At 41.2% G+C, this 25,576-nt stretch overlaps 1 protein-coding gene across 1 annotated transcript in view; it reads right to left on the reverse strand.

Moving 5' to 3' along the window:
- LOC126297964 (putative ammonium transporter 3) overlaps positions 1–25,576 on the reverse strand; it is a 259,770-nt gene that overhangs the window by 82,332 nt on the left and 151,862 nt on the right. The window contains exon 8 of the mRNA XM_049989281.1: positions 5,990–6,078. Within this exon, the coding sequence (XP_049845238.1) occupies positions 5,990–6,078 (89 nt within the window). The remainder of the gene's footprint in view (positions 1–5,989; positions 6,079–25,576) is intronic.

Here is a 25,576-nt window from a genome sequence, read left to right on the forward strand (position 1 = left end):
GCGCTAGCTGTGCAGCATTTGTGCACCGCCGCCATCAGTGTCAGCCAGTTTGCCGTGGCATACGGAGCTCCATCGCAGTCTTTAACACTGGTAGCATGCCGCGACAGCGAGGACGTAAACCGTATGTGCAGTTGACGGACTTTGAGCGAGGACGTATAGTGGGCATGCGGGAGGCTGGGTGGACGTACCGCCGAATTGCTCAACACGTGGGGCGTGACGTCTCCACAGTACGTCGATGTTGTCGCCAGTGGTCGGCGGAAGGTGCACGTGCCCGTCGACCTGGGACCGGACTGCAGCGACGCACGGATGCACGCCAAGACTGTAGGATCCTACGCAGTGCTGTAGGGGACCGCACCGCCACTTCCCAGCAAATTAGGGACACTGTTGCTCCTGGGGTATCGGCGAGGACCATTCGCAACCGTCTCCATGAAGCTGGGCTACGGTCCCGCACACCATTAGGCCGTCTTCCGCTCACGCCCCAACATCGTGCAGCCCGCCTCCAGTGGTGTCGCGACAGGTGTGAATGGAGGGACGAATGGAGACGTGTCGTCTTCAGCGATGAGAGTCGCTTCTGCCTTGGTGCCAATGATGGTCGTATGCGTGTTTGGCGCCGTGCAGGTGAGCGCCACAATCAGGACTGCATACGACCGAGGCGAACTGGGCCAACACCCGGCATCATGGTGTGGGGGCGATCACCTACACTGGCCGTACACCTCTGGTGATCGTCGAGGGGACACTGAATAGTGCACGGTACATCCAAACCGTCATCGAACCCATCGTTCTACCATTCCTAGAAAGGCAAGGGAACTTGCTGTTCCAACAGGACAATGCACGGCCGCATGTATCCCATGCCACCTAACGTGCTTTAGAAGGTGTAAGTCAACTACCCTGACCAGCAAAATCTCCGGATCTGTCCCCCATTGAGCATGTTTGGGACTGGATGAAGCGTCGTCTCACGCGGTCTGCACGTCTAGCACGAACGCTGGTCCAACTGAGGCGCCAGGTGGAAATGGCATGGCAAGCCGTTCCACAGGACTACATCCAGCATCTCTACGATCGTCTCCATGGGAGAATAGCAGCCTGCATTGCTGCGAAAGGTGGATATACACTGTACTAGTGCCGACATTGTGCATGCTCTGTTGCCTGTGTCTATGTGCCTGTGATTCTGTCAGTGTGATCATTTGATGTATCTGACCCCAGGAATGTGTCAATAAAGTTTCCCCTTCCTGGGACAATGAATTCACGGTGTTCTTATTTCAATTTCCAGGAGTGTAGTTCTTTAATTATTCTGGTATTTTAGCTATAATTTAATGGTAGGTACATTCTGAACAGTTGTCTTAGCAGGCATATTTGTGCTTGAACCATGTAATGCAACATGTATCTGAAGATTGTTTGCAAGGAGTTCTGGAGTACACACTCTGGATCTGAAGAAATTAGATTTTTATGTAATAATCAAAGACTTTTATTACTTGATTATTGTTTCTATTTAGACAAAAATGTAACAGCTCTGTGTTCTGATGGTAATTTGATCTGTGAGTGAATCATTAACTTTTCTTGCTCTGTTGTTCAACTTTGGTTGTTATTTCCTACTGTCAGTTAGTTATCACTAATCTTGAGGTTACAAGGATCCCAGTGCATGCAAGATATCTCAGGTCTTGAAGAGGGACTGTAAAACACTGTTGACAGAGTAGCTGAACTTCAAAATCATTAACAAGTAATGGTGGAAACCTAGATCATGACCTATTATGGTCTAGTAGTGTCTTTGCTGAAGGGTGACCTTGTTGTTGTTGCTGTTGATATAGTCCATAGTTCAAAGGCAGTTTTGATGCAACTCTGCATACTTGTCTATCCTGGGCAAGTCTCTATGACTCCACATATCTAAATCAACAATCATCCATTTGGAACAGCTTACTGTAGTGAAGCCTTGGTTTTCTGTATATGTTTTAACCCCCACACTTTATTGGTTACCAGACTGACTATTTATTGATGCCTCAGGATGTTCCCTATAAACTGATCGCTTCTTTTAGTGTCGTTGTGCCATAATGCTCTTTTCTCTCCATTTTTATTCAGTACTTTCCCAGTAGTTATCCAATCAATTCATCCATTGTTCAGTGTTAGTTTATAGTATCCAATTTCAAAAGCTTCTATTCTCATCTTGTGTGGATGATATCAAGCAATGGACAATCCAGGATGGAATAACAACCTCAATGTCCAGAGACACTGGTCATGTGAGTGTGAGTTTTGCGTGCGTGACTGTCTGTGTGTTTCCTAGTTTTGGCCGAAAGCTTCGATTTATAGGAGTCTTTTTGTTGTGCCTGTCCATGACTCAACATCTCTGTGTTGTCTGAATGATGTATCGTCACATTTCACTTCAATAAAAGGTGACACACCATACAAGCATCTTCAGTAAAAGACTTCTTAAAACTTAAATTTATATTGAATGTCAATAACTTTCTCTTTTCTGACACACTTTTATTGCTGTTGCCAGCTTACATTTTACGTTTTCTCTACCTGCGCCATCATTAGTTATGTTGCTGACCAAATAGGAAATATCATCTACCACTTCTAGTGTCTGATTTCCTAATCTTATAGCCTCAGCATCAACTGATTGCTTTACTTTTGTTGGTTTTCATTTTACAACTCATTTCAATTCACTATTAATTATGCACAACGGATCTTCCAAGTCCTTTGCTGTCTCTGATGAAAATCTCAAAGTTTTTATTTCTTCTCCCTGAGTTTTAATTCCCTTTCCAGGTTTCTCCTTCGTTTTCATTTCTATTTGCTGAATGTACAGATTGAATAACACTGCAGGAAGGCTACAATCTTGTCTTAATTCCTCCTTGCCTGTCATTTTCTTTCACTCTTGTTTCTGCAGTTGGTTTCTGTACAAGTTGTAAATAACCTTTGCGCCCTGTATTTAGATCTCTGCTAAATTGAGAATTTGAAAGAGTGTGTTCAAACCAACAATTTCAGAAGATATCTCTAAATTTACACAAGCTATAAATGTAGGTTTGCCTTTCCCCAATTCATCCTCTATGATGCATCATAAGGTCCGTATTCATTCAGATATTCCCACATTTCTCTTGAATCAAAACTGATCTTCCTCATCTCGTTCTCTAGTAGTCATCCTATTCTTCCTGAAGTATTCTGAGTTAGTATTTTGCGAAAATTACTTACCAAACTGATGGTTCAGTAATACTGAAATGAGAAAGCACTTTATTTTTTTTTTGGATTTGGGACGATTGTGGAACCATATTCTCCCAGAACAGATGAGGCTATAGGCCATCTGGGTTGTTGGAATTCTGGATAAGTTAACTTAGAAATTTAGAAAAAAATAGAATCCCTTGGGTAAAAGCCATAAACACACATGTTACACTTATTTTCATCCACACATACAAATTATACATTACTTTCACATAACTTGTGACAAAATATTAAAAACAACTACAGCAAGTGTCTTTTCATCCAGATTTCTATGTCATTTATGTGTAACATAATCAGGGAAGTGTTACACCAGCATTAGTTTGGGTGAAGATGTTTTGCCCATGTTACAAATGAACCATTATGATGTTCAGCTGCATTGTTGCCTTTAAATATGTCATAATGGCTTCAAATACACTCCAACTTTGTCATATGATCTATCATCACTACTGTCATTGTCTGGTAATGAACAAGTGGTGACAATTACATCATCAGGAATTATCATTTGGAAATAAATGATTTCAGTTTCCTTCCAGTTATTCTTCCTGATACTGAGGTTATAACACCAGCAAGTCTCGTTTATCCATTCTATTCAGTGTATACAAGGTGGAATAGTTTTGTCATGGTTGGTTCTCTGGAGGATTTCAATAATCCTGAGAGAATGTCATCTACTCCAGGAACCTGTGTAGACTTAGGTCTTTTAGAGTTCTGTCAAATTCCTCTCATAGTATCATAACCCACATCTAATTTTTATTTACTTCCTTTTATGTTTCTATAACATTGCCTTTAAGTTTTTTTTCATTGTATGGACACTATGTATTCCTTCCATCTTTCAGCTTTTGTGTTTATGTTTCATATTCGCTTTCCATCTAAGATCTTTATTTTCAGACAGCTGGCATCTCTCCTCTCCAGAGGTTCTTTAATTTCGCTGTTATGAGTGACTACTATATTGCTGTTAATAGCGGTTCACTTACATTCTTAGTGCTTATTCTTTATTAGTTCCACTCCAATGTTACCCCTGTTTAATATTTTGTTTGTAAACCTGTACTTACTGGGTCAGAAGCATTTTGTTCCTGCCACCACAGTTCCACAATTCTTATTATATCTCATTTGAGTTAACTCATTTCTGTTTTCAAATTCTTTAATATAGCTACTTGATTAACAGACATGAAATACCAAGGTCTAACCCACAGAATGTTAGATTTGTTCTTCCTAATGACAACATTCTTCTCATTAGTTTGTGCTTCAAGATTGAAAAGGGGGACTATTATACCTTCAGAATATTTTAATCTAGATTATTTCGTCATCATTAAACTCTACTGTAGAGATGACTATCTTTCAAAAACATATTGCCTATAGGTTAACCTTGCTTTCAGTTGTCCATAATACCAACATAAAAAAATCCATATTGGCTAATTTTAGAAGGCCAAATAAGTAAGTCATATAGCCTGTTGCCCTAGCTATTGAATAGGCTGATACCCCTTTCCTGGAATCATATAATGGACAATCAGAAAGTTTCTGGGCGTTTCTGCACACAATACAACATGATTACAATGTGGGTATATGCGCATTAACATGTAGAGAAGGGATTAGTGTGGAATTTGTTTCTTTCCAATGCACATGTGGCAAATGTGGAAATATGAAATGTGGTGACGTTATTACCAAATGCATCCAAACAAGGCCAATGTGCTGTTATTCTTTTCTTGGCTGCCAAAGAATGAACACCGATAAACATCCACTGGAGAATTGAAGAATGTGTATGGGGCAGCACATGTGTTGAAAATCACGATTGAGGAATGGTGCACCAAGTTCCGTGCTGGTCGCAATTTGATAGATTTGGCTCTGGAGTGTATACTTGCATAAATGATTTTTAATGTCATGTATGAATACAACCTTTAGAAAAATGATAAATTCATTTTTTCAGGTAGGTTAGGACACGTAAATAGAAACTAGTGTGACAGAAATGGTTGCTAGAGAGAATTGACTGGCAGTATAATCACTACAAACATTACCTCAAACTGAGTGAAGGAGCAATGGCGCCTCTATCACTTCTGAAACTTCCTGCAACAGGGTCAGACTCATAGTGCCATTAAAAAATAGCTATGAATCTCATGCTTTCCAACGTCACTAATGACATAGGCTGAAAGGAAGCATGATAATCAACATACAAAACCTAGTTATGGTCAGCGCTTACATTCAGAGGAAATGTGGAAATGACAGTACTGCAATAGATTTTGGAACCAGTAGTTCCTTCCTCAGGGAGGGGAGAGCATGAGACTGAGGAAGGTTAAAGAGGAAAGACAAGTCACTCAGACCATAGGGAGAGATGGACTCATTTGTTGTGAGGACAAGGGGTGAGAAAGACGAAAAAGGGTAAGGATGGTTACATGAAAGAGAACATATATAAGCAATACTGACATTTATCCTGATGGCAAGCACTAGTCAATGATTGTGTCTCATAATTTTATATTTTAGTGAGAGAATTTTCGTTTTTATAGAAAAAATAATTAATATCATCATTCTGTCCTGGCTTTGGTATACTGCTTGTAATCATAGCTAATTTCTGAGAATATGCTCTTTCATTGTGTGGCTTTATGCTGTGCTTTTTGCTGTAATCATCCAGCGTATAGTATTGTTTAATATAGCTAAATGAATATCTTCTGATGTACTTTAGTTTTAGATTTTCTAGACTTATGTACTGTGTAAAATAAACACTGCAATTTTTATTGCAGAAGATCACTCATTTATATTAATGGATCATGCTGAGTCAAATTGGTTTTGTACTTACAAAGAGAAGCAGGAAATTTGTTGTCACGCCCCATGTTACCAAGCAGAGCACTGACAAAAGCTGCACACCCAGCATGTACCAGCCACCTCCTGTGATAAAGTATAAGAGAAAAATTAAATTATTGAACAGCTGTTTATAGAGGAAGACTGTGGAGTAATAAAGACAGTTCACCTCAGCTTTTACTTGGATGTGCAAGCATGAGATTGCCAGTGCTTGAGGGGGATGGTGTGGGCTTGGTTGGACTATCCATAGAAGACAGTGATGATATGACTGTGATGAATCAGTATCAGATCATCCAGATAGATAAAACTGGAACTTCTACAAGGTTTTATATCGAGGTCATATGTTCTAAACAGAGGAATGAGCTTTGACACTGAGGAGGAAAACACGTTAACTGAAATGGATGGCTACTATAAGAAATATTTAGCTAAATATAATGGGCTTAATTTGCAGATGCTAACAGAAATTACCCAGGAGAACAAATTTTGTAAAAAAGTTTGGGATGAGTGGAACTTGAAGAAAAGGTGTCAGTCACAAAGAGAAAGATTCTCCAGAGAGGTCTGTTGCATACTGGTGGGGATGAAAAGAAGTTTGCTTCTGTGAATGACTTCAAGGCTTCAAAAGGCCTCATGTGGGATAACAAAATGAATCAGAATAGGACAAAATATTGATTTTACTGAAGGGAAAGGTACTAGCCCAAATGGACTAGGGAAAACCTTAAATGAAGATGGACAAACGAGAATTTAAATCTGCCTTCTTCCAAATATAAATTTGGTCTCATTGCTCTATTAAGTTCTGCATTTAGTGATTTGGAACATTAGTTACGGCCCAAGCTGTCACCTCATTTGGTATACTCTTATTTCGTTCATTAGGTGGCATTGTGTACCCGTATGGAATGTCTTCAAGAATTAAGGAACAAAGAATCACTCTTGGTGACACCATCTATTGCTTTCTGGGCCTTGTGAATGAACAGACTAAGCTGGGTTTGAAAATATAACTGTTTGTGCGAACTATTTTCATTCCTAGATGATATTTTTTGTCTTCAGAATTTATAATACAGGAGAATAGGACATCTTTCAAAATTCTACAACAGACTGTGGTCAGTGTAGAGGGCTATAATTGTGAGCAGCTGTATGGTTAACCTTTTTCAAAATGAGTTTCACCCATACATTTTTCCTATCACTTACAACACGTTGTTCTTCCAGTAACCTGTTGTATACTGCTGTTAAAGAGAAGCGAGTTCTGCCCCATACTGTGTGGAGAATCGTTTAGGTACTTCATGAGGTACTGTCATCATTACTCTGCTGAATGACCCCAGTTGACTGCCTATTCCATGGTCACTTATTTTGTTATTCGTCATTTTAGCACTTGTGTGATGATTGACAGGAAGAACCACATCACTGCTTTCCTAAGTGAAACTGTTTTGAGAAAAGGAATTCAATATTATGACCTTATCCCCATAATGCACCACTTCAGTTGACATTATGGTCACTGAGTGTCTGTATAGGTAGTTTTTATCTGTTTATTTATTTGTTATTCATATAACATAAGACCAAAATTGCTTAGAATTGGCAGAGAGAATTTTATTTTCAAATTATTGAAAGGTTCTCATATGCCTCTCCTTGCACTATTTTTTCCATTTTATGTTTGTCCACAATGTTTTGGTTATGTTGAAATCTGTGGCCAACTTCTCTTTGCATTTGGAGCATATTCCCAACATGGGTGTCAAACCATGGTGCACTTCCCATCTCCCACACCTTTGCTCAGCACATACTTCTCCAAGGTGTGTTAAACAGAACTTTTGAACTTTATCCATGAAAGGGAGATGGTGGTTCAGTGACTCAAAAGATAAATTTATCTATAAATCAATTTTTTTATTATAATATTATTTTAGTATACATTTCAGTTATCTACTTAGTAGCACATCACAAGATAACATTTTTAGAACTTAGAAATTAGTTCCACTAGCTGTAATCTTGATTTCAAGTTAAACATACAGTTGGCTACAATTTTCTATGATTGGGACTTTTCTGTATGTAACAGCATCATCTGCAAAAAGCCTACCAGAACCTCTGACGTTATCCACTAGGTCATTTATATACAGGGTGATTATAATTAAACTTGCAAAACACTGTAGAAATAACACCACTGGTCAGAATGACATCAAATGAAACAGAATATTATCGGAGAAAGGGGAAAATGTACAGCAGAAGAAAAAAATAGGGTGAAAATTGACTAATAGATGGCGGTGTATGTGTCAGAATATGTAAATGAAAACACTTGTCATGCCCACAATCCACTGAAGTTGATATAAACATGCTGGGCACATGGCTTTTTCTCCTTTCGCATATGTGACATTCCCCATGACAGTCTCAATGCAGGATCATTTTCTGCTTGTAAAGCCATATTAAAGAGTGATGACTGTGCACACATCGCTCTGCACAAGTTCCAGATACTGGAGGATTTGGAAAAAGGCGCTGGTCTGATGACTGCTGTGAGTCTGGAAAAAATGATTTGGAAATTCGAAAAGACATGTTCTTTTGGTGTGCAACCTGATAGAACGAGGAAACAAATTTATTCGACGTAGTGGAAGCAGTGGCCACAGCAATGCAGGAGGACACGAGTGGTGGTGCGAAAATGTGTGATGCATGGAGAATTGCCCAAACATTGGACATACCCGTGAGCACGGTGTGTAAAATCCTACAAAAGGTCCTTCTTTGCTGTCCATTGAAAATTACCCCTGTGCATGAGTTGCTTTCTGTTGACCTGCCAGCAAGAGAAACCTTTGCTTTAGAATTTCTTACTCGAATGGAAGTGGACAATGATTGGCCGTGGAAGATTTTGTGGAGAGACGAAGCACACTTCCATTTGACAGGATATGTCAATACACAAAATTGTCGAAAATGGGCAATGGAAAATCCACACACAAATCAGCCAGTACCACTCCACCCTGTAAATATCACTGTGTGGTGCTGATTTATGGCATCAGTTATCATAGTGTTATATTTTTTCGAAGAGACAGGTGCTACCGGTCCTGTTATCCGTTCTGTCACTGCTAAGTGCTGCGAGTGTTTTTTGCGCAACCACGTCATTCCAGCGCTACAACAGCGTGGATGTGTGGATGGGATCATTTTTAAGCAAGATGGCAAAACTCGGCATATTGCAAATCTAGTTAAGCAGCTCCTGAAGCGGCATTTCGGAAATACTAGAATTATCAGCCGCTATGTCCCTACAGCCTGACAGACCCAATCACCTGATCTCAATCTGTGTGATTTCTGGCTGTGGTGCTATCTGAAAGATGTAGTTTTCGGTGTTCTTATTGCAAACTTAGCTGCAGTGAAGGCATGCATTACGTAACACATTCTGAATGTGGCCCCAGAAACAATTTGATCAGTTGTGGAGCATCCTGTTTCTCGATTTCTACTTGTTGCAGAAAACGGTGGACAGCATATCGAACATGTTTTGCGACAGTCACACGGAAATTAATAATCCGATTTGATTTTGATTGCTGCTTTTCATCCGGGGGTTTGGCCTCAGGACAATTAAAAATCGACTTTTCCCATCCGATGTGATATGACCTCACCATGGTGGATGGGCTTATGTAACTAACAGTATCACACCCACACATCCCCATGGACACTGAGTAGTACAGTACAGTTTGTTTATTGTCAAACGTACACCTTAGGCATTGTTATATAATTCATATGTCATTTGTAGTCGACCACTATTAGATATGAAGCTTACAGCGCCATCTATTCCTACATTTTGTAACTATATATTTTTTTTGCCATACTTTTTCTCTCTTCTCCGATAATATTCTGTTGCAATTTGGCGTAATTCTGAAAAATGATGTTATTTCTACAGCGGTTTGAATGTTTAACTGGAATCCTCAGTATATTGTGAATAGTAATGATACCATTGTACTTCCTAGAGATATGCCAAAATTAATTTTATGTCCGATGATTTCTCTCCAATTAGAATGATATACTGTGTTCTGTCTGTTATACAATCTCTTCAATCAATCACAAAGGTGGCCCGATATTCCATATAATTGCGTTTTGTTCAACAGGTGACTAGACAAACTGTATGGATGACCTTTCAGAAGTTAAGGAATAAAGAATCAGTCTGAAACAGTTAGAGGAACATAACCAAACAAGTAACTATAAATACCTTATCATTTTTCCAATATTTACGCTCTACAAATTCGCTACCACCGGTGAGAGTGGGGTACCCATGGCGACTCCCTCCGTTTGTTCGTAGTATTCTCCATTAAAAAGAAAATACGTGGAAGTCAAGAAGGTACCCTGCGAGAGTCACTAGAATTGATTAGTCAGAAGTTTGACGAGAAGACCATTGAACTTTTTAGGCATGTCTTTACTTCCACGTATTTTCTTTTTAATGGAGAATACTACGAACAAACGGAGGGAGTCGCCATGGGTAGCCCACTCTCACCGGTGGTAGCGAATTTGTACATGGAGAACTTCGAGGAGGAAGCCCTGTCGTCATCCGAATGGAAACCTACTTGCTTTTTCCATTACGTGGACGACACGTTCGTCATCTGGCCACATGGTATGTATAAACACCTTGACTTCCTTACACATCTAAACTCCATACACCCCAGTATCAAATTCACTATGGAGACTGAAACGGAGGGTAAATTACCTTTCCTTGACGGTTTGGCCAAGAGAAGGTCTGACGGCACCCTAGGTCATGGGGTGTATCGGAAGACAACGCACACTGATCTGTATTTGCACGCAGACAGCTGCCACCACCCGTCACAGAGGAATGGGGTACTTAATACTCTACTACATAGGGCGTGCACTATCTCTGACGCAGAGAGTCTACCCCAGGAATTGGAACATCTGAGAACTGTATTTCGAAAAAATGGGTACTCATAGTGGCAGATTCAAAGTGCTCTCCGCCCAACCACTACAGCACAACCTGTGGAGATGGATGAAATCACGAGGGAGGAGGTAGACATTGCGTTTATTCCACATACAGGCGCACTCTCGGGGAAAATCAACCGCATTTTGAAGAAACACCGGGTCGGAACTGTGTTTTGTCCTCCGAATAAAACTCGTGCACTAGTGGGGAGCGCCAAAGATGACCCCGGTTTGAGAAAGGCCGGCGTGTACCAGATTCCGTGTCAACGTGGCAAGTCGTATATTGGTCAGACGATGCGTACTGTCGAGGATCGATGCCGTGAACACCAGAGGCACACTCGACTGATGTATCCGAGCAAGTCGGCGGTCGCTGAACATTGTTTGTCGGAAAATCACGCTATGGAGTATGAACGCACGAGGATTCTGGTAGAGACGTCGAGATACTGGGACAGCGTTTTCCACCGTGCGACTGTGGCGCGGGGAGCGGACAGGGGAGGGAGCGCGCCGCGGGCGGAGGGTATTTAATTCGGCCACCGCGGCGACCAAAACCAGTTCCCTCTGAGCAGCCATAGCGTACAGATCTCCGAGTCGGCACGTTTACAGGAGCTCAGTCCGTCAGTTCACCTGATGATGGAGACATGTATGATCGCCGAAATATTGTACCCGTTGGACACTGTAGACCGGCAGTACATCCGTGGATCTTCTATCATTCAATCTTCAGGGAATAATCCTATTATGTAGACATTTCGTGATGATGAACCACTGATCATAGCTAACAAAAATTCCCAGCAATTGTCATACACTAGTATACAGTATATGAAGAGTGGAATGTCGAACCTAAAAGTTTCAAATTTAACATTTGTCATGAGAATCAAAGAACTATGTTTATCTTTTTGTACAGAAATAATTTGTATCAAAAAAATTGAGAAAATATTCTGATAACCTTCATTGCTGCAAATATAATGCTTCAAAACAGAAAACAGCCAATTGAGGTTTAAGAAAGTTCTAGGTGCCATACAAGGGAACTGACTGATTCTATGCAGGGATGCTGCTGGCGTTCATGTCCGAAGGCACAAAGTATTTTCCCAGTATTTGTGACTTATAAATTTGAACACATTTTTGTATGCTCAATATTTTCTCCTGCTGGTTTCTAAAGTGCACTTTCAGGAGCTGGTCAACATGATATACATAAGTAAGCTAACAGTATAATTGGAGTAAAATATGTTTTTAAATTTCCAAATTTTACATTTTCCTTTCATTTATGTTACACTCTAAAACACACACACACACACACACACACACACACACACACACACACACACACACACACACACACACACACACAGCTTGAAAGAATTATCCAAATGGGACAGTAATCAGCACGTTGATGGGGCTCAATTCAAAGCAGGATACATCAGTCAAGGAGATTCCAGGCCCCCAACGATGACCACCAAACATGTGTGGAGACATCCCAGACATGGGTGGGATACCAACCTCATTATCACCTGCCCAACAACCAGAAGTGATGGTCTGAAGCGCCATTTCATTTCATAGTACAATCCCTTTGGTTTTCATCCAAGACATCCTTACAGCACAGTGGTACATCAGTGATATTCTACACCCCGTGTCATTGCCTCTCATGGCAAGCCATCTTGGCTTACATCTCAGGAAAGTAATGCCCACCAGTACGCAGGAATAGCTTCTACTGCTTGTCCTCACGCTTCCCAAACTCAAATCCTACCTTTACCAGTATGGTCACCAGATCTCTCCCCAATTGAGAACGTTTGGAGCATTACAGGCAGGGCCCTCCCACCAGCTCAGGATTTTGACAATCCAACGTGCCAGTAGGACAGAATTTGGCATGACAACCCTCAGGAGCAAATCTAAGACTCTGTCAATCAATGGCAAGCTGAATAAGTGCTTGCATAAGGATCGAAGGATGACCAATGCATCATTGTCTTATTCAATTTGTGAAGCCCTTTCTCTTGAATAAATCATCCAATTTTTCTGCAACTTTAATCATTTGTTTGTCTTTATATGTAATCACATCTACTAATTTCTGATCCATTCAGATAATTGCTTCATAGTGCATCATTTTTTTGTCTTATAGAGTATTTTTAGTTGGTCCCATTGTAACCTTATTTTATCGATTAACTCTTTTATGAGCATTAAAAATTTTGTATGGATAATTTCCTTCATTTTGCACTTTTGAGTCACTACCATAAGCTTCAACATAATTTTTCCAATCGGTTCCTGTGGATACCACATTGTATTCTCATTCCTGCACAACTTGTCGGACAATGCATAACGTAAAACTATAGTCTCTTTTAGAGTCTGAATCATTTTGGGTTCTATGAGAAAATATGTGGCTTTTTACAGGTACTTCCAAATGTACGGATTTCGCAATTCTCATTGACGAGACCTACTACTTTTCTAGGTTCGTTTGTCGTAACATTAAGTATATTATTTCACTTTTCAACTGCATCTATATGCTATTCAGAATTCGTATGCATTTCTGCAGATTTGAAAAAAAATTTAAAATTGGTGAATGAACAGCTTCTGGGTGTACCAAGATGCATCCTATATGGCTGGACAAGCACACACAACTTATAAAACACACGTTTCACCGATTTAAAATAAACCAACCATGAATATAACGACAGCCAGTCGAAACAAAACATTATCTTTTCGCCACGTACGTCGTTCTTGAAACTATAATTTTGTCAGGTAGCCGTGGATTGAAGAAACTCTTGAATTTAGGGAATCATCACCGTCCTTTCTTTCAATCTGTTTTCCGACATTGGAGACACTAACCAGAAGACTACCACCATTTACTTCAAAGCTCTACACGCCAGCAGAAATACTAACTAGGTCTATATCTTTCCGTCACTACAGTTACTGCGAATTTTGAAAGAAATATTTGAGTTGACTCACTCTATCCTTGTGATATGTCAATGCAGATACTATATTTTTGGATTTACTCTTTTTCTTTTTTGACTTTAATTCATTTATGAGGTGCTAAATAACGATCATTTTTTCACTCTATTCACTCTAATTGTACACCTCAAAACGCACAAAATTCTAGATAAACAACATCCATACACCGTTGTTCACTTATAATTCACTGTTGACTATGGCTAAATTGAAACATAGTTACTTTCACTAACTGAAAACACTCTTCAGATGAGTTTTGTGACAGCACATTATACAGACGTTCATGTGATGCTTATTCGCCGTAGTGTTTACGAAATGAAACAAATGAATGTTATTGTACTACAGTTACTCAATGAGTGCTACCCACTGTTAGTTTGCATAGGTTGGTGGTAGTTGCTGTGCCACTTCCTGTTTCTACCCACAAATACCGATCAGCAGCAGCATAGTACAAATGCACACTCTTTCAGCAAATGAAAATAAATATAACACAATATGAGGGGAGGTCGAAAAGTTTCTAGCCTGAGATAGTTACCGCAATGTCTCGCACAATAAACCCCACCTACTTCTATGGTGACCTTTTGTGGGTATGCAAATCAAATTTCGCAGCGCCAGCTTCGTTAGTTTTGCCGCTAGAATGCATTGTATACAGTAGTGTGAGCAAAATGGCGAATGTCGAGAGATTCAAGAAGCGTGCTGTAATTGAGTATTTTCATTTGAAGGGAATGACGCCCAATGAAATTGTGAAGGACATCCGGAATACATTTAAGGACAGTGCTCCGCTTTTGCAACAGTGAAAAATTGGGTGTCCTACTGAAAATGTGGATGAATGAGTATGGAAGATGCGCCAAGGAGTGGAAGGCCTGTCACCATTGCCACAAGTGAAACAGTGACTGCAGTTCAAGGTACAATTGTGAAGGATTGTCGAACAACGTAGCAGCACATTGAAAACACATTTGGGATCTCCTGTGGGCGTGGTCATGACATTGTTATGGATATTTTGCGAATGCAGGAAGTTTCATCTCGGTGGGTCCCAAAATATTTGAGTGCAGATCAGAGATGGGAGTGTGTGCAGTGTTGTGAAGAAATCGTTCACCAATTTGAAGTATGTGACAATGGACGAAACGTGGGTTCACAACTTTGATCCTGAGACAAAACAACAGTCACAACAATCGAAACATTCTTCGTCCCCTACCCCAAAAAATTCTGGGCATTGGTCTTCTGGGCTGCAGAAGCGATAGTAATGATGGGTTACTTGCAAAAGGTCGTAACTATCATACTACTGCACCCTCCTGAGCCATTTGAGAGAAGAGATAATGAAAAAAAGGCGTGGAAAGTTGGCGTGTAGAGAGTTCTTTTGGATCAGGACAACGCACCGGCGCACAAAACCCTCGCAACACTGGAAACTCTGCGTGACTGCGGGTTAGAATTGCTACGTCATCCACCATATTCTCGAGATTATTGACACCCATAGTCAGTGATGATATAATAATCTTATAATAATTGATTCCGTGCTGTGTGTTAACTGAGTCGACAAGTGAGAGCCTGTTTGTAACAAAGATATTTAAGATGTGACCTTAATGAACCAGTTTCGGATGCTGTAACTTTTTGATAAGGCATTTAGAACAATTTCTCTACTTCTGACCATAAACACTTCAGTATTTAAGTCTATAGCTGGTTTGTTGAAATTTCTCCCTGATACTATAACTACAATAATGCGGCTGCAAACGAGAGGACGAGACTGGCACGGGGAATGTTGTCGCAAACCGCTAGTTCAGCTACAGCCCAATGCACGAGGCTGGATTTCTTCTCCAATGAAGCCTGTTGCCTGTAGGAACCAAGGATGGCCTCAGAACCCAAGCTGCAGTCATTATTGGTGATAATGAGACTCATGATCTACAGCTGGTGGCATCCAGTGTGCTCCATAGCCACCGGCAGAGACTCCTCCACTTCTCTGGTAAGGTTTCCTGTCAAGCATACAGGTTGGACACTGGTGTTCCTTCCCGAACTGCTTGCTACTTCTCTAAGGGACTCGATCACCTACCTAACATTGGGAGCTGCTGCAATTGTCTACACCTTTCAGGAAGAGTGACCCAGTTTCAGCACACAAGGAATACAGTGCTGGCTCAAATGTATTTCGTCAATGGGTGAGACCTCAAAGCTGTTTTAAGGCGTAAGGGACAGTTATACAGCCAGTACCCACTTCCGCCATCTGCCCATAGGTTCGTGACCCAGTCATTATTCGCCATTCATACCGAAGCGATTGTGAACTCGCCAGGTCGAGCGTATCAGAAACCTCTGTGGCGTCATGGATTGTAGGCAAAACTATAGGTACCAGAGGTGCTACAGCTTTTGCCCTAAGTGCCTTAACTCCAACACAGTCCAGGTTAGCAGCCTGGGCAACACTAGTTAACAACTGTTTCCAAAATGTGGTAAATTTCCTCTGCATCCATAAAAAGCAGGTATAGTCCCCATCCATCAGTGAACTTTGTACTTCTATATAACAAAGTACACAGAGGTGACAAAACTCATGAAATAGTGATATGCATAGTACGGATGGCGGTAGTGTCGCTTACACAAGTTATTAAAGAGCAATGCATTGACGGAGCTGTCATTTGTACTCAGGTGATTTATGAAAATATTTCCAACACGGTGATGGTCGCACGACGGGAATTTATAGTCTCTGAACGCGGAATGGGAGTTGGAGACAGATGCATGGGACATTCCATTTTGGATGTCGTTGGTGAATTCAATATTCGGAGATCGACAGTGTCAAGAGCGTGTCGAGAATATCAAATTTCAGGCATTATTTCTCACCACTTACAACACAGTGGTCGACGGCTTTTACTTAACGACCAAGAGCAGCCGTGTTTGTGTAGAACTGTCACTGCTGATAAACAAACAACAATTCAAGAAATAACAGCATGAATCAAAGTGGAAAGTATGACGAACGTATCCGTTAGGACAATGTGGCAAAATTTGGTGTTAATGGCTATGGCAGCAGACGACTTACGCGAGTACCTTTGCTAACGTCACGACATCGCCTGCAGCGCCTCTCCTGGGCTCGTGACCACATCGGTTTGATCCTAGACGGCTGGAAACCGTGGCCTGGTCACATGAGTCCCAGTTTAAGTTGGTAAAAGCTGATGTTAGGTTTCGAATGTGGCACAGACCCGACGAAGCCATGGACACAAGTTGTCAACAAGCACTGTGCAATGGTGTGGGCTGTGTTTACATGGATCCAAGTGAACCGATCATTGACTGGAAATGGTTATGTACGGCTACATCGAGACCATTTGCAGCCATTCATGGACTTCATGTTTCCAAACAACGATGATTCTTTTATGGATGACAATGCATCATGTAACCAGGCCACAGTTGTTAGTGATTTGTTTGAAGAATACTCTGAACAATTCGAGCAAACGATCTGGCCACCCAGATCGCTCGACATGAATCCCATTGAACATTGATGGAAGATAATCGAGAGGTCACTTCGTGCACAAAATTCTGGACTGGCAACACTTTCGCAATTATGGACGGCTATAGAGGCAGCATGGCTCAGTATTTCTGCAGGGGACTTCCAACGATTTGTTGAGTCCATGCCACGTAGTGGTGTTGCACTACACTGGGCAAGTGGAAGCCTGACATGATAATAGGAGATATCCCATGACATTGTCACCTGGGTGTATAGAGCACTAACCCAGTCAGTCATTGGATGCAGTCCAAGTACTGTTGCTGTGCTGCTTCTTGCTATCACTACACTACAATGTGTGTAGACTTAGATTTAAGGGAAGCAAAAGATGAAAGAATATGCCCTATGAAACTAAAAAAAATATTTTTACTGTGAAATAAAACCAAAACAGTTACCAAAATAAGGAAATTTGTTCAAACGTGCACATCTTTGAACATCTATGAAATAAAAATATCCTGCTGGGTAACATTCAATATCGTATTGCCCCATCATGTGCATTGTAACGTGTGTGGATCTTCCTTGGCAGGCTGTACCTTAGGTTGGCAAGAAAATGCTGCTCAGGGGAGGATTCAGGATGGACTACGTGGAAAGGGGGGAGGGGGGAAACAGAGAGTGAAAAAAATTTCGGAGCTACTGAATTCTAATATTCAGTTAAATAGATTATGGTGTTTGCCGTTACCAGGAACAAGATTTTGCACATTTAGGGCTGCTGGAAAAATCTTTAGTCTGAGTTTTGAATACCCGGCCGTTTTCAGCACTGTTTCGTGTTCTGCTAGGGGGAAGAAGGAGACCGACTATCCTTCACACCCACCTCCTCCCCCTCGGATCGCCTTTGTCAATAGATTACCAGTTTAGTATTGGAGGGAGTATGGTGGGTAAAAATAGTAGAGTGAAACCAAGACACGTATACAGTAAGGAGATTCAAAAGCATGTTGGATGCAGCAGTTATGGTTTGCACAGGATGGAGTACAGCGGAGAGCTGTATTAAACCAGTCTTTGGACTGAAAACCACAACGGCAACAACCAGGAACACCGTAAAACTTATTTTCTTTGTCACTTTGAAAATCAGTTTCAGTAGGAGTTTTTATAGTTTAACAGTCTCTCATGTTGAACCTTTCCAGCAGTTGAACAACATGCTTCCATTGAAAAAGTGAGCACTTCATTACTCTTGTCATGTTTGGTCTCAGTCTCCAAACAGTTTACTGCTATTCCTAAATCTTAAACTTAACTTGTGTTTCAGGAATTCAGTCTCACATGTGTCATTTGAAAAATACAGAAATCATCAACATATGAAGCTGTGATAGGAACTAATCCTCTATCCTTAAGTTAAAAAAAAGCAAGGTTCTAATCTAGTCCTTTTGTAACATAAACAACGTGAAACTTTTTACTTCTTATTTCCACTCTCTATTTGCTTATAACTACATCATTTGTTTCATCTACATTGACATCTACATACATTCTCCGCAAGCCACCACATGGTGCCTGACTAAGGGTGCCTTGTAGCACTACTAGTAATTTCATTAAGTGTTCTGCTTACAAATAGAGAAAGAGAGAAACGACTGTCTATGTTCCTCAAGCTTTTCTGTAATAGTTGCACACTGATCGAACCTACTGGTAACAAATGTAGGAGACCGCCTCTGAATTGCTTCGATATCTTCCTTTAATGTGACCTGGTGCGGATTCCAAACTCGAGCAGTACTAAAGAACCTGTCGTTATAGTGTTCTATATGCTGTCCCCTTTGACTACACCTTCCCAAGTACCACGGAATCATTAAGAAACAGGAGCAGATTGTTGCTCACAATACTCCTAAGATCATTTATGTATATAGAGAATTAGAGTGGCGCTATCACAGCTCCCTGGGGCGCTCCTGATGATATACCCTTGTCTCTGATGAACACACAAGGACAACATAATGAATTCTATTATTTAAGAGATTTTTGAGCCACTCACATATGTGGAAACCTATTCTGTATCCCTTACCTTCGGTAACAGTCTTTTGTGGTGCTACTACAACCCACTAAAATCATTTCTTTTGCATTTTTATCCAATTACGTTCTCTTTACTTTGGGAATATGCATCATGAGCTTGCTTCCAATTATCCTGAAATGAGTCATGTTTGGCTTCTTACCAATCCACAGTTCACAACGTGTTTTATTCCCTAAACTGTGATTTACTGGCCTACTGTGGGAATATACTGCACTCTTAACATCTTCAGCACAAAACTTTTTAGCAAGCTTACCATCTGTCATAGTTCTGCTCAGCCTGTCTGCTTAACCATTTTGTTCTGGTGTATAACTATTAGTCAGCTGATGTATAATCCCTTGCTTTTTCTATACATCGTCACAACTCGTACAAAAGAATTCTTTGTCCTTATTTGCTAACACTGTTTTGATTTTCCTTTCTTACTGATTGTCTGCAATTTTTCGGAGTTCTTTAAAGTTTTTACAAGCCCTTTTAGTTACTACACAAATCCCATTCAGCTAACAATCATCTTCGAAAATGAGAAAATGCTTTGGATCACCCATTGATACAAGTTGCATTGGTGCACAAAGATCTGTCTCACTAGAGCTTACAAGTTATTAGCTCTAGTGCCTTCATGTGGAAAAGGCTGTCTTCCTTGCTTGCCTTCATTTCATAACACACAATTTTGTTTACTAACATTGATGTTAACGTTCCCACACAGCATTCCTTAAACAGGATAAGCTTTTATTGTTACAGGACACTTTGGATTTATATGACTTCATATTCTATGCCAGTTTCATGTAGTAGCAACTTCTAAAAAATTACTTCTCCTGTCAATGTTCAGCCTGTAAATACTATTAATAAAATCTGCGCTTGCTACTTAGTCTTGATTCTTGTATAAATGTTATAGTGATCACTATCAAATTCAAATAAGTTTCGTTCCCCATTCAATCTGCTCGCAGACAATAAGTGCGTTGTTAGGTCCTGGAGCAAAAAACAACATTTTCCCTGTGATATCAGAGAAAAGCTTTCCAACAAATGTAGTTAAATCAACTTGTCCAGAGCACAACACTGGGATTTCAGTATGCTTCAGTATCACAATTTTATGGATGCTAACAACGCTCACTACATCCTTCATCCAAATTTTATTTACTGTGAGGTGCAGACCAGTACCAGAATCAATATATCAATCACTTCACTTATTAGAACCACTTAAAAACATTGTTTTGTATGATATCATTATTCTTACTGTTAGGGCACTTTTAAGTCATGGTTTTTTGATTTGTAGCAAATAACTTTTTCTTGCTTAGACGAAGCGTACCATACGATTTAACAATATAGGCACATTGTTCTATCTCAATGATGACAAAGAAGTCCCATTTCGGGGCAAATAATTTGGTTTACTTTCCTAACTTTTTTCTCTAAAAGCGCTGCCAGTGCTAACCTATTCTTGTATATCAAGAAGCATGCTTTTAATCACATCTGTTGTAATAGGAATTCCTGACTGTTCAATGTTAATAATCACTGGATAATTTTTCCGGTAATTCTGGGCAATTCGAGCGAATGGTTTGAGCACCCAGATCGCTTGACATGAATCCATCTAACACTTATAGGACATAATCGTGAGGTCAGTTCGTGCACTAAATCCAGCACCGGCAACACTTTCGCAGTTATGGAAGGCTAAATATTTCTGCCGGGGACTTCCATCGACCTGTTGACTCCTGTCACATCGAGCTCATGCACTACGCCAGGTAGGGGGTGAGACACGATATTAGGAGGTAACTCACCACTTCTATCATATAAGTGCAAAATAGTGCAAAATCCTACTTTTCGTCCGAATCTGCAGAGTACGATTTGGGGGGGGGGGGGGGGGAATGGTAGATACTATAAGTGCTGGATCGGCACCATGGATCGCTACTGACAGCAGCAAAATTCGTTTACGCGTGTTTCCAGTCATTGGCATGGCCTCACATGCTTTGAATACCCGAGCGCAATTGGCAGTTGTCGGTTGCCGTCGTCTGCTTTTGCTGTCACCCTATCTATGGTGGAAGACTAGTACATATCTTCTTCAGCTCCAAAATCCAGGTCTCATACAATTTCTCGGCCCTCTCTTTCCTGTCGAAATTCCTGGTGTGTTTAACAATCTCTACGGCTTCTCTATGTAGTCTTTCATGCTATCCATTGGTGGCGACCAGTACTAGAGTCCTATCAAAATGAATGCTGTGGGCCGGCCGAGATGGCCGAGCGGCTCTAGGCGCTACAGTCTGGAACCGCCCCACTGCTACGGTCGCAGGTTCGAATCCTGCCTCGGGCATGGATGTGTGTGATGTCCTTAGGATAGTTAGGTTTAAGGAGTTCTAAGTTCTAGGGGACTGATGACCTCAGACGTTAAGTCCCATAGTGCTCAGAGCCATTTGACCCATTTTTTTGAATGCTGTGGTCTCCTGCGTGCAAAGAGTGTTCTGCAATGACTGATCTGTCAATATACCCCCTTCTACAGTTGCCCTTGTGCTCTTCCAGTCGTTTCTTGACCGTCCTTTTTGTAGTAGCAACGTAAACCTCCACACAACTACACCGTATCCTACAAATTCATTTTCTTTCCAGCGATTTGAAAGCATTTATCGACAGTTTTAGGTGATCCTTTATCTTCCGGGTGGGTTTTAGATTATAGCGATGTTCCGTTTTTCAAGACTTTTCCTGTGTGGCCAGTAACGTCGTTAATGGGAAAATCTTCGATTTCACGGGTTGTGATTTTGCGTGGCAGTCTTCAGCGCTCTTTTTTCCTCAGCGGACGAATAACCATTCTTGAGCAGTGCACTTGCGAGGTGTTGTTAATTACGCGTAAAGCAGCTCTGGTTCTTAGATATTCCTTGCTCTATCTGCCAGCGTTTTTATGATGCCTCACTTTACTTGTGGTTCACGGTTGGAGTCCCGGTGTAGGTAACAGTCTGTGTGCCTGGGATTTCGGTAAACTGTGTGATCTAAGCTACCATCTTCTTTCTCGAAAACTAGCGTAACAAGAAAATTTAGTCTTCCTCTTGTCTCCTCCTCCATGGTAAACTGAATCTTCGGATTAAACTCGTTGACATGCTTTTGAAAACGACCTAAGGCCTGAATGAAATTTTCACTCTCCAGCGGAGTGTGCGCTGATATGAAACTTCCTGGCAGATTAAAACTGTGTGCTGGACCGGGACTCGAACTTGGGACCTTTGCCTTTCGCGGGCAAGTGCTCTGCCATCTGAGCTACCCAAGCATGACTCACGCCCTCTCCTCACAGCTCCAAGTTTAGAAGGTAGGAGACGAGGTACTGGCGGAATTGGAGCTCTGCGGATGGGGCGTGAGTCGTGCTTGGGTAGTTCAATTGGTAGAGCACTTGCCTGCGAAAGGCAAAGGTCTCGAGTTCGGGTATCGGTCCGGCACACAGTTTTAATCGACCGAAGGCCTGTCTGCCATACCTCCACAAAACAAATGTATCGCCTACGCAGAGGAACCAAATATTTGGCTTTTTGTTGGTAGTTTCCAGTGCCTGCTACCAGAATTTTTCCACAATGACATTCGCTATATCTGGGCTTAAGGGTCTCCCCACAGCCACGTCATCCGTCTGTTCATATAGCTTATCGTTTCATTTCAAATACATGATCGTGAACCAATATCTAAAGGTGGTCCAGCCGCAGGACTTATTAGTTAATTGTGATGTGACATCACTATTTTACTATGGTTCGGCCGTCCGGAGTGGCCGAGCGGTTCTGGCGCTACAGTCTGGAACTGCGCGACCGCTACAGTCGCAGGTTCGAATCGTGCCTCGGGCGTGAATGTGTGTGATGTCCTTAGGTTAGTTAGGTTCAAGTAGTTCTAAGTTCTAGGTTACTGATGACCTCAGCAGTTAAGTCCCATAATGCAAGTCCCATAATGCAAGAGCTGAATCGGATTTTTCCTCCTGCACTGGAAACCTTTTTAAATATTGCCTCACGACCACGTATCTTAAACGGAACGAAAATTAGAGGAGGAGGTATTGAAACTGCCAACAAAAATTCGTATATTTGGTTCCCTGATTTACGTTTGCTATGTGGACGCACGGCAGAAAGGAACTGGGTCGTTTTCAGAAGCATCTCAAACGGGGTTGATTCTAATTTCAGTTTATCCTGGAGGAGGAGGCAGGTGGAAGATTAAATTTTCATGATGTGCTAGTTTTCAAGAAATAAGATGATAGCTTAGGCCACACAGTTCACAGACAACTCACGCACACAGACCGTTACCTACACTGGGAGTCGAACCACCTCCACAACAAAAGTTAAACATTATAAAAACGTTGGTGGATTGAAGAAACGACATCTGCAACCCAGAGCTATACCCGGGCCGCTGAAACATTGCACTTGACGTTTGCGTTTGAAGTTGGCAGCGTAACAGGGCAACAAGTGAAGAACGAGAGGCGCTAGGCGTTCAGCGTGGGGCGCCAGCCAATCACAGCGCAGTGAGCACTGCTGTTACTCACGTGCTGTGCTGTCAAAGTTCCCGGGTTGCCGGCTTTGTTTAGTGAATTGTATGTTGTTTACCACGTGTTTTCGATGTACTGTGTTCTATATCGTTGTGACTTTTGTTACGTTGTGAGATTAGATACTTGGAAAATGCCACCGAAAAGGCTTCGTTCACCTAGTGACAATCCTTTGCGTCGAGGGGTGCCGCTAAACAGCTAGGCAGTGGAGTTGCTACGCAGAACTCGTGAGTTTTACGAGCAGGAGAAAAACTACTTAAGCATTCATGGACAGCCATCAATTCCTGCAGATAAAGTGGTGGGACGTACGTCGAAAACTCTTGGAATTAGTACAAGAACTGTAGTAAGTAAGGGAGTATTACTACAAAACTTGGAAGATACTGAAGTACGCCGTAATGATTCCGAGCTGTCTGGATCAAATAATACATTTTTAATGACCCTGGGAAAGAAGAAAAAGCAGCCTAGTCCTATCACAGATTTAGATTCTTTCCAGACTGATGAAATTCGCAAGCATGTTTAAGATTACTACAGCACAAAAGAGTATCCAACTGTAGCTAAGTTATTAGTCTCTTTAAAAGAAAGTGAACTCTTCAGGGGTGGTAAACATCACTAAAAATTGTGCTAAAAATATGGGTTTTCGTTACAAAACGCTAGACGGACGCAAATAACCGTTAGAAAGGGCACATATTGTTACCGCTCGAAGCATTTTCTTGCACAAAATTGTAGGCAGTGACATTCATTACATAATTTGAATAGACGAAACGTGGGTTAATGCCAGGGAAACTGTCAGTAAATGCTGGACGGATAACACACCCAGTAGTAGTGGCCTTCAGCCGATGCGAAGAGGAGCTAGATTAATTGTGGTCCATGCAGGCTCCTTCAGTGGTTTTGTTCCCGACGCACTTTTAGTTTTTAGATTAAAAAAGACTGGTGATGACCATAAAGATATGGATCACACACGATTTGTTGAGTGGTTCAGGAACTTTTAAAACAATTTCCTGTCCCTACAACAACTGTAATGGACAATGCTCCATATCATTCAGTGATACTGAACAAAGCCCCAACCACAAATGATCGGAAAGAAGTTATGGTGCAACGGTTACAGGCTCGAAATATTGCAGCGGATATGAGTATGACAAAGGTTCTATTATATTCTTTAGTTAAAGAAAATAAGCCTGCGAAACCTACATATGTAGTAGATGAAATTGCCAAGGAGCAGTGTCATAGTATAATAAGGCTGTCACCATATGACTGCCATTTCAACCCTATTGAGTTAGTATGGAGTGATGTAAAAATGTACGTAAGGAACAACAACAAGTCCTTTACAGTAACAGAGGCAGAAAAGCTGTTGCGTGAAGCTCTTGTGACTGTGGATGTAGCCTCATGGAGGAAAAAAGTTGATCATGTCGAGAAGCTTATACGAGCACCACAGACAATAGAAGGCATTATCAGTGGCCACGAACAGTTAATGATTTGAAACTTCCTGGCAGATTAAACCTGTGTGCCGGACCGAGACTCGAACTCGAGACCTTTGCCTAAGGTCCCGAGTTCGAGTCTCGGTCCCACAGACAGTTTTAATCTGCCATGAAGTTTCATATCAGCGCACAGTCCGCTGCAGAGTGAAAATCTCATTCAGTTAATGATTTGTCTTGCTGATGACGACGATGAAGACGGCTTTGGAATGAATCGAACAACAGTAACGATGGCGAGCTGGATGGAATTGCGCCACTATCGCTGTAAATTGGTGTGTAAAAAATTACTAGTATTGGTTATTTATTGCAATCTCGGTTATTATTTATTTTGTAACTATGTACAGTATTGATTTTAAAGTACCAGTCATCAGATG

The sequence above is a fragment of the Schistocerca gregaria genome, chromosome X (genome assembly GCF_023897955.1).
Source record: "Schistocerca gregaria isolate iqSchGreg1 chromosome X, iqSchGreg1.2, whole genome shotgun sequence".
NCBI classification, from domain to species: domain Eukaryota; kingdom Metazoa; phylum Arthropoda; class Insecta; order Orthoptera; family Acrididae; genus Schistocerca; species Schistocerca gregaria.